At 36.2% G+C, this 11,078-nt stretch overlaps 1 protein-coding gene across 1 annotated transcript; it reads right to left on the bottom strand.

Moving 5' to 3' along the window:
- Window positions 1–473: 473 nt before the first annotated feature.
- Window positions 474–10,715, bottom strand: LOC122031085 (acetyl-coenzyme A carboxylase carboxyl transferase subunit alpha, chloroplastic-like). Its single transcript, XM_042590147.1, has 11 exons — window positions 10,489–10,715; window positions 9,838–10,294; window positions 9,239–9,313; window positions 4,212–4,319; window positions 3,970–4,130; window positions 3,554–3,668; window positions 3,310–3,464; window positions 2,897–2,948; window positions 2,750–2,818; window positions 1,928–2,005; window positions 474–1,663 (listed from the first exon to the last, which is right to left on the bottom strand). Exons 2-11 carry the CDS (start codon window positions 10,216–10,218, stop codon window positions 674–676), a joined length of 2,184 nt encoding a protein of 727 aa, XP_042446081.1. The 5' UTR covers window positions 10,219–10,294; window positions 10,489–10,715; the 3' UTR covers window positions 474–673.
- Window positions 10,716–11,078: the final 363 nt, after the last annotated feature.

Here is an 11,078-nt window from a genome sequence, read left to right as displayed (position 1 = left end):
CAAGAATAATGACAGAAATACAGGAGACGTTGTCATATTAGTTTGAGAGTTCTATGAGTGCCAACCATGGACGATACTAAAATCACCAAAAGCTTGATTGTTGAGCCACACCACTGTTCTTGCCGGATACAATTTAATATTAAAATGTTCTCTAATTTCCTTCTACACTGCAAAACTTTATGCATGCTGACCAAGCATTGGAATCTATAAACAAGAATATCATTGCAGGGCTAATCATAATTTATCATTGGGCTTTATCTCAATTCATAGACAAAGCTCATCATAAGTTATCGACTTTGGTGACAGTATTAAGTGCTAAAATTAGTAGATATTTTATTCTATCCTCAATAATCTGTATGTTGTGAAATGCAGTTTGGAAATCCTCATGCATTCATATTGCATGATATTCAGAAATAAAAACAATCAAAAGTATTATATAAGCAAGATGCACTTTTCCAATCTGGTCACGCAGATGGGAACAACCTTTTTTATTACTTTATTTTTTCCTTATGTAAAAAAATATATCATGTCATCTCCTCAAGCATTTCCAACCAGTTCAAATGTGGATACCCAGGACCACAAGTGCAGAGAAAATATAGAAACTCTGGAGTCACTTGAAATAAGTTCTACACAGAAAAATCAAATTATGTTTAACTTGTAACAACCTCAAGATTTAAGCATTACCAGCGTATGCTGGTTCTTGGGCAGACAATCCCAGCGAAGAAGCAACTTTATTCTTCAAATCAGTCAGATCAATCACGGCAGAAATTTCTTCCTTTATCTCCCTCTCCAATTGTTCTATTTTTTCTCCATTAGAACCACTTGCGATCTCTGCCTTCAGTTCGTCTATCTTGCTTCTTAGACCAGCTTTCTCTACTGCTGCCTCTATTTCCTTCCTCACCAACTTGTCAACCACCGTCAACTCCTCTTCTAAGCCTGGTGGCGCTATTGGTGATTTCGACTTGCCCAAACCCACCACCTCAAGATTCACAGATTTTAGCATCTCTTTTAGCTCTTCATTTGCTGCCTCCACTGCTTCAATCTGATCTGCATCTAACAGTGTTCCGCTAGCCACCAAGGCACGTGCAGTTCTCAAGACTTCCATCTTGGTCTTCAACTTATCCAGGAGTTTCTCATTGATCTCTTCCTTCAGTTTCTCTACCTTCTCATTCTGGTTCTGTGACCTTTTCTCTTCAGGTATCTGATTTTGTAATGTGTTGACCTTTGATAGCACTTCAAGCTTCTGTTTCAGTTGCGGGAATGACTCAGGATGGTCAAACTTTTGTCTAAATTCTTGAACCAGTCTATCAGCCCTTTCTTTTAAAGTTGGATCAACTGTTTCAGAAGGAGATTTGGATAATTCATTTCTAAGATTCTCCAGCTCCTCTTGTAGGCCCAAAGAAATGAAAGCATTTGTCATTTCCTGGTCTACTTCTTCCCTCACTTGCTCTATTCCTGCACCAGAAATAGGTAAATCAGCTGAAAGTGAAGAAATCTTCACCTCCTCCGCACTACTTTCGGCTGGTATCAACTTTGTGTCCTCCTTCTTCATACGTCTCTTTTTCACTGGGTCCACAGGTGGGCTTTCAACAAATCCCCCAAGTATCCGATACTTCATGTATCGCTGGTGAAGTAAGCTATCAGTGTCCAGTTCAGAGAGCTCCTGAATTAATAACATTAAGTCATTATGGATTCTAAAACAAAATAATGAAAACAAAAATACAATAAAGTGAACTATATGCAAAGCTAAGGTTCTTGTTTTACTGTAAGCTACGAAGAAAGGTGCTAGTTTATGAAACAGAATAAAAAAGAAACCAATGTGAGTAGGTAGTTGTAAAGAGAGATGAATAAGTGAAGATGACATTTCAATGCATTTCTCATGTAATCATCGATTAACTCTACATCACACAGATTCATAAATATAGACCTCCATGGCTTTCATGACAGCTAACTTGATTTGTTGGGAAGTCCAAGTTGGATCCAAGTGTGCACCACCTAGTGGTTCCTGAATAACATGAAAGATCACAAGAGTAAATATATGCAGGAAATTGTACTAGCCGATGATTACACCACAAAAAGCTGACTGGATAAAACCATATTGCCCGAGAATGATACCAAAAACAAAAGAACAAAATTGTGCCTACGCATACAATAGGTAACAATTTAGCTCACAGCATAGGTTACATTAAGATCCATAGTCTATTAGATCAGTGAGGTCACCAACTTAACCAATTTAGCTCACAGCATAGGTTCAATGATGATCCATGGCATGTAAATTAGGTGACAGACTTCACAGAAGAAATGAACTCATTTATATTTCACACTTGATTACTTTTGGCATATACCTGGAATCGAGGTACACACTTGACACGATGGCAGCGAGACTAGATTGGCCTGGAACAATCAAACATGGGGATTGACGAAGCTATACTAAAACTTACAGATACTAGCATGTTTTCAACAAACATCATGCTCTTGCACCATCCAACATATAGACATTGTGTTGATTATGTTAATATCACAGAAAAAATGAATAGGCCAATATCTTCTCACAAAATTTGTTCTAGGCCAAGACAAACTGATGAAGATCCAAGGTCAAATTGATAAATAGTAAATTGTTTGAGGACGATTCCCAAACTAAACTTAGCAGTTGGAACTATATGAAAGAAAAGGAGTGTTCAAATTGATTATAGCTAAAATGAAAACCAGTGTTGATTCGAAAAAGAAAAAGTAGCATAATTCTACTTACTGGAATAATCCCATCAGCAATCTTCAATCTGCGCAGTGACTTGGGTGTGATTCTTAGTCTCTCAGCTGCCTGAAATAAGTTATAAAAATGGTCAAACTGAAAAAACATCTTATTCTATCGAATAGCTACGCACTAAAAACATTATACCTTAGGAGCCGCCTGAGAGTTTTTCCACAAAATTGCAGCACAAGCCTCGGGGCTGCTCAAAATAGACAACTTGTAACAAATATATTGCGATAGAGAAAATGAACCAAAATATATTAATGTAAATGAAAGGAAATATATATAGATATGCAAGGGGAAATGTATAAGAGATGGGAACATCTAAAAGGACTTTAATGTGCAACAAATACAAGGATAAATTGTCATTATAAACATTATCATCAGTAAACCCAGAACCATCTTTTTATTTAGGAACAGAAGATTGGAGTTTGGTTTTAATAACCAATCTTTGGGTCCTCAACTAAACAGAAACTTAATTTTGCAAGGCTAATTCTCTTTAGTTGTGATGGAGAATTAGAAATGAAATTTCTAGCAGATGAAAGAAAATAAAAGATCACCTGGCAACATAAAAGACAGAATTTTCCAACATCAGTAGCTTGTTAGCACAGCAAATAGCAAGAGCACCACCAGATCCACCTTCACCAATCACAATAGATACCATTGGAACCTTTAGGCCAAACATTTCCCTTAAATTGAAGGCAATTGCCTCACCCTGGATTATTAAACAAATCATACACTTAGCAATTGATAGTCCAAAGAGTATAAATAACATTAGTGTTTGCAAGAAAATAAGTACCATACCTGGCCAAGTTCTTCAGATTTAAGGTCAGCGAATGCACCAGGTGTGTCTACAAATGAGATGATTGGAAATCCGTGGTGATCAGCATACCTCATCAAGCGCAAGGCCTTCCGGTATCTGCAATATAAAATGTAACTTTCACTGGTGATTGGTTGTAAGCTATGCAACATATTATTTTAATCTAGCTATGCTCTCAACATAGTTAGCATATGACCAACCTACAAACATTAAAACATATGATTTAAAATTATTTTTAAAATCTAAAATTTAAAAGGAGATATATTTTTGGATGTGTTGAATTTATGTCTTATTTATTTCTAGAGTTTAACAAAATTACCAAGGTAAAAGTCATTTAAGAAGTAAGATCCTACAGAATGAAGGAAAGCAACAAAATCAAGAATACTCATCAATTCATTACCCATGTGGAGTTGGCATTCCAAAATTCCGTTTAATATTTTCTTTAGTGTTCCTGCCTTTCTGGTGACCAATAAACATGTAGGTCTTTCCATCTATACTTCCAAGACCTGTAACAATGGCAGGATCATCATAACCTGCACGGTTACCATGGAGCTCAACCCACTGCATGAGATAAAATAATGGTGAGCAAAAGCAGCAATTTTAAGTCATGACCAAAAAAAAAAACTCAATGCATGAGAATACCTTATCAGTGATGTTCAAAACATGATCAAGGAATGTTGGTCTATTGGGATGACGAGCCATTTGCAGCCTTTGAATTGGAGTAAGTTTTGAGTATAAATCTTTCACAGCCTGAAATTTTCCAACATAAGACATGACCATCTTATTAAATAAAGTCCTTTTGATTTCTTGTATAAGTAAGCAAGTAAGGACTGACAATCTCTTCTAGCATTCACAAACGAAATGAAATATGCATTTAACAATTTAGATTACAGATGGATGGCAATACATGGCAAGCACGGTTTTTCTGAAGATGATATTTTCCAAAGTCCACTTTATGGCATCACATGTTAATCGATAGATCAAAATTGTAAAAGCACAAAACACACAAGATCAGAATACAGGCAAGAAAATCTTAGGTTTTCATCAAGAGAAGAAAAGAACATGGATCTCTAGGATTCCTCAAGAAAAGAGAAAACGGATACTGGCGAAAAGAGGATAAAAGAGAGATTATCTGAACATGGTTTAAAATTTCATTTTTTGCCAATCAGCAAAGGCAAAACTTTTCGTTCCGCCAGCCAACCACACACAAGAAGGCTTGATATTCTTGGTATGCAGTGGTGTAACGGACAAGGCTCAACACACATCTTGCAAGGAGGATAGATGCTCAGCATCCTCAAATGTCTTCCACAATCCTTCATGATCACCTTCTTTGCGAGTATGAATCCATCTTCAAAGCATCCTTCACAACCACCCTCTTTGCAAAAGAGGATCCATCCATGGCTGTTGGATCTTCCATTAGGGCAGATTCCATCCTCTTCATATGAAGCTAGGGTAGCTGCAATCCATGGCTTCTTGAAGATCCATTCGAACCTCTTCATCCAAAGCAAACTAGGTCAAACCCAATCCATGGCTACTTGATGATCCATCTGAAGGGAAAATCAAATCATTGCTGCAGGGTTTTCTCCTTTTCATCCTTCTCAGACCAGCTCTGTATTGAAACTACTTGCAATTATGACATGATGACTTCTTCAAATACCACTCTGAACATAATTCAAACTACATTGAATGCATTACCAAGTGGACCCAAAAAAGAGCATTCACATGGTCCTCAACAGAAACTGGATACTAAAACTAATCACAACTATGCCATACAACTATAAATATAATTTATACTACATTAAATGCATTACTACATGGATACCAAATGAGCATTCACATGGTTAACGAGCACATAACATCACAATCCTTGGTCTGTTATAGAAAAACTCATAGAAGCACTTATTTTCTGCAAGGAAGAAGAAACAAGTAATTATTGGGAAGGGGTGAATAGTGCATCTAGAAAAAGGAAACATAATGTTGAAAAGAGGTATGATGGTCTCTACGGGAATGGAGAGGAGGGTGACTTTGCAGGAAACTCAAATGGAGAGGCGTAGGGGACTCACCCAAATGGTGAGGGAGTTTCTACACATTCCAATTCAAAAGGGAAAGAAGCTGAGTGATTTTGAAACTAGCAGAGAATAGAGGGTTTGTTTTACATTTTTGATACTGAGAAGGAGAAGAGACGGGTTGGAGTTGAGGATATGCAACATTGACATTCTTGCCATAGACTCAAATGAATGATTATCTTGGAATTGTTGTGAACACCAGGAAGGACGACTACATAAGTTTCAGATGATAGCAAAAGTGGAGTAAGCAGTTTTCAGGGCTGGGTTGATTGGCTGATTCTCGACCTTGGAAGTAGCTGTCTTCATTTGATGGCTTTGGATAGGTAAGACGCACCCTAATCACGATTCAGAAAGTTTAGGTGATGCTTAAGTTTGGAGTATAATCTCTTCCTCTGCGGAATCATATTCTCATGAATGCTCAGGTTAGGTAGGAGAAAAATCTGCCCATGGGAAGATGAATATCAGTGTTAGAACGAGGAAAACACAGACATGATTGAAAACATGTAACATAGTTTGAGAGAATGCAATATATTTGGGGAGAGAAAAAAAAAGTGTCAAGAGAACATCAATCTTCTTGCATTCTTTGAGAGATCTTCTTACGTGTGTATATATATATATATAGCTAACTCCAATATTTCAGGTCTCAAAGGCCTTTAATATTTGGAGCTGTGGACCACTCTAACATAAGTCCATTAGAAAATAAAGCAACTAAATCTCTTGGCCCTTCTCTGATTGTTTCCATATTAAAAAATAATTATAACTATGACATGATAACTCTAAGAAAATACAAATTTTTGTTAAGATAACATTAAATCCAATGAAGGGGAGCCTTGGTACAACGGTAAGATTGTTGCCGTCATATATTTGAGTCTCGGAAACAACTTCTTGCAAAGCAGGGAAAGGTAGCGTACAATAGACCCTTCTCCGTGACCCCGCATTGGTGGAGGCTTCATGCACTAGTTGCGCTTTATAACATTAAATCCAATCATCATCAAGTTGTGTTTGTCTTTATGACTAGTATTCAAATTAACTAAATTATTTTTATTACTGTAATCTTTATTACTAATAATTAGTATTTTCTTTGATGACCTTCTCTTCTACCAATAAAATGATTATTTTAGCATGTTTATACCATCTTAACCATTTTTCACATTTTATCATTACCTATCTATCTATGTTTTCTATCATTTCATCATCTATTTGACCTGTAAATTATTCTCAAGAGTTAGTATTTTTTATTTTATACATTTTACCAAATACATCCTACCAACTACAACCATCTTTGCATGGACCTTTTTATACAATTGTTTCACACCAATTCATCTTGTCGATTTATAGAGTATGATGAATTATACCAGAGTCTTAAAAAATGTTTCTTTTTACCTAAGGAAGATAAAATATGACACAAGATTTTTATCCTATTAATTAGACTTCATCAATCTTTCCATGTTAATTATCAAAAATTCTTCCTGGGATTACATGTCCATTCATCTTAACTATTCCCTTAATTCTTTTCTTTCAATAAAAATTACATTTCATATATTCAATTTTGTTCTTATCTAAAAATATTAATTTTAAAATTCTCCACAACGCAAGCAAATTGAATATAATTATCCTCTCACCAATTACAATAACATCTTCAATAAATAATATACACTACGATTTATATTTAATATGGTAGGCTGATTCAAGTATTATTGATAAGAAAAGATAGACTTAGAGCTAACTTTTAATGCAAATCTACAACTTATAGAATCCTCAGTCACACTCCCAGTAGTTCTAATATTAGTAACAAGGTTAACGACATTATCATATGTTTTTGCAAACACATCAATATAATTATTGGATATTTCTTCCTTCTCCAATCCCACCAAAATAGTTGTTTAGAGTATCTATCATAAGCTTTTTCTCAATCAATAATATTCATATACAATTTGTTCTTTCTCAATAGTTTTCTATTAGTTGCCTTATCAATTACCATGCTTCTTTATACTGCTAACATAGAGGCCCAATTGACTGCTGAAGTGAAACAAAAGCACATGGCATCATCATCTTCTTGAGAAGAAACAGGGGAAACAAAGATATCAGCTTTGGGTTATAAGAGGAATTTTTTAGGAATAGAGGAAATGTGACGGCCATGTTCACATGACACCTTGAGATGTATGGTTGTCTTGAAGTTTTGCAGACTTCAAGGAGGATGGCTGTGGAATATGTTCAAGATTACAGTAAGGGTAGAGTAGGAAGGTTGTTTCAGTGTTGATAAATTGTTAGGGTTGAATGGTTGATTGCCGATTTTGAATATACATTTAATGGCTTTGAAGACACATGATATATCTCCAACTTGAGAGTTAGCAAGCCTAGGTGAGGGTTAAGTTTGGTCCATGACTTTCCCACTTTGTCAGATCGTGGTGTCGTTCCTCCTAGTAGTTTCTCATGAATGCTTCGACTCATTGGATGAAAACTTCATGTATGGGTAACTTTGATACTAGTGGTAGACGCATGCAGACTAACACTCAAGATCAAAACCATGGTGAGCAGACCTAGCATTAGTTAGGCTGTAAGCACATAAGATCTCATGTATTTGTTGAAGAGGATGAGAGTACGTACTTCTTTGGATTTGTTGGGAGAAGAGAACCCAGGTGATCTAAATAAACTTTTTTTAAAAATTAAGATTAAATTAAATGCATTACTCTTGTTTATTGCTAACATAGAGTACCAGTTCACCATTAACACGACAGAGAAACACATAAGAAAGAAGATTCTTTACTTGCATTTCTTCATAAACAAACTGTTGAATAAAGAAGATTCTCTGCATTGTATTTTCAGATTAATGTTATGTAGAAGACCATATACATTGTGCTAACAATCTGAAAACTTTCCTTTGAATTTTTATCAATTAAACATGCTCAACATTTGATCTTCTTTTTGACCCAACATATTTAAGTAAAGAACAAAGTCAATAGCTATTACTGAAAAGATCTATCACAAAATTTAAAAGAGACTCCTAACCACAGTTAATCACTAAGAGGCATTGTAGTTTTAGTAGCTCAACTATAATATAACAATTGTAAAGTCTGTTTTACAAAGGGCAAAGTTAATAAACATAATGGTCAAAATATATAGATTGCTAGAGAAATAGACAGAGAAAGTATCCTACACTTTTATAGAGGATATATCTTCAATCAAAATTTATATAAATCATACCTTCATGCATGTCTTTTATTAATAATCAAGTTGAAGCAGAAGACTTAGACGTGTCTAATTTTTTTTTGTTAGGTTTTAACTTTTAAGTTTTAAATCATTATCTATTCTTTCTTCATGTTTTTCCCCTTGTTGCACAGTGCAGGATTAGTTTTATTATCATTATCACTACCAAACACCGGTTAAAAGATAGTCCATACTTATGAAATAGGATAATGATACATGCCTCCATGAATATGCTAAATCACCAAACACTAAAATTTCAAGACTTCTGAATTAAATCCTGTTACTAAACATAACAAACTATGTCAATCCAGTAATGTAGGAACCAAGGATTTTAATGTCTGATAAACTTGCTTCTTTTAATACACATAGGACAAGCGAAAAAAGTCAAAATTTAACCTGCTGATATTTGCTTTCAAGAAGATTAATTTGATCCGTGAAGTCCAAACCAGTCTCAGCAGCCATTTTTCGCACCTGTAGAGTAGAAATAAAACAATAAATAATCTAACAACATGGGACACAATCTTGCAGATATTGCATATAACACTAAGCGTCAAAACAGTAAAATGAAAACAGAAAGGTAGAATCATCCAGGATGAAACTGCCATCACAAATAGTTAAATAATAGCAAAGGTTGGCCAAGCATTATAATGAACAAATATATGATATTAAGGAAATGTGGCTTTTCTTAGGGAAGTTTTTTTTAAAAAAGGTTTTAGTAACTGATACATTGTCACTTCTCTTGCAGCTGCCACCTCACAAGAGGAAATAATTACTGAAAGCATTTCAATCCGAAGACTTACATCAGCAGAGAACTATAAGGTGACCAAGTTAAGGCTACCTCACTATTATTGTTATTGTCTACTACAAAGATATATGTCAGCAAACATTGATATTATATACATACATCACGAAATGACAGAAAATATAGTTTTGCCATGAAAATAACAGAAAAAAGGGTTATAATTACTGAAAGAATTTCAGTTTGAAGTACTTACATCAGCCATCTTCTTCTCAAGATCATGCAAAGGCTTCTCAAAAGCAAGGGTAACAGGTTTTGGTTTCTCAGTGAGAGGCTTGAAGGGAGACAGATAACTCAGATGCCCACTTTCCAAATTTGGATCAATGTCCTTCGGCCAGGGATAATCATGCCTTTTCCCCTTTCTGATCTTTGCAGACACAGAAAATCTACGACTATTAGCAGCAACAGATCCTCCCAAATTCTTCATCCAAGATCTCCCAATTGCATAGGCCGAACACCTCTCTAGATCAGCACCAAGCAACTGTTTCCTTAAAAGAATACGCGATCCAGAGACAAAACTGCCCCTGTTTCCCGCTAATCCGGCAGCATCAATCAATGAAAGTGAAAGAGAACTCATCTCAAAAGCCTTAATTTTCTAAGCAAGAGAGAAGTTCTTTATGCTGAACAAGAAGTGATTCACATATGCCGCATTCCTGCACCGCCATACCATCAATCAACAACTAAGCGTCATAAACCATTATCGGATCGAGTTCCACAACGCTCTTACTCTAGTTCCAGTATTAACCATTAATAACGAAATCGAGAATCTAAAGGCAAGAATCGCACAACTTCACTACTAAATACGACATCATGACCTACAAAATCGAGCTCGGACGGAAACAATTACCTGGCAAAACACCGGTAGGGGTGAGCAAAGGCAGAGGAGCGGGAAGGCAAAGGGATCTGCGATGCGTAATCGGGAGCTCAAATTTAGGGATTGATCGCGAGCGGAAGCAATGGCAGCATTATAAACGCAAAGGCAGAAGAATTGGGGGCGATGGATACGAAGAGAGTGAGAGAGAGCGAGAGAGGAGGAGGAGAAGACGGGCGGGCGTGATGAGAAACCCGGCGATAACTACGAAGAATGAGGGCAAGGGATTGATTCGTGGGCGGAAGCGGGGCCCGGTCCCAGCGCTCGGATACCGACCTTGCTTGGCGATTCGTGCGGCCATGATCGCGGAACACTTGGACGGCCAATTGTGACCGCATTGACTGACGACGGCGTTTCGACGGTGCCTACCTGCGAATTTGGCACCGACGTGGAGGGGTTATGTTACGTGTGTATTCATATTTTCTCAATAGTTAATTTTTTATAAATAAATATATGAATACTCTCAATTCAATCCCAAGTTTATTTTTAAACCATCCTTTAATAAAAGAGTTGATTAGAATTTGTTCTGCACTTCGAGCTTGGAGATTAGAATCCAGAAGCTAGCA

Source organism: Zingiber officinale, chromosome 11A (assembly GCF_018446385.1).
Source record: "Zingiber officinale cultivar Zhangliang chromosome 11A, Zo_v1.1, whole genome shotgun sequence".
In the NCBI taxonomy this organism is placed as follows: domain Eukaryota; kingdom Viridiplantae; phylum Streptophyta; class Magnoliopsida; order Zingiberales; family Zingiberaceae; genus Zingiber; species Zingiber officinale.
The sequence above is the reverse complement of the archived record's forward strand: the minus strand, read 5'-3'. Positions and strand labels throughout refer to the sequence as shown.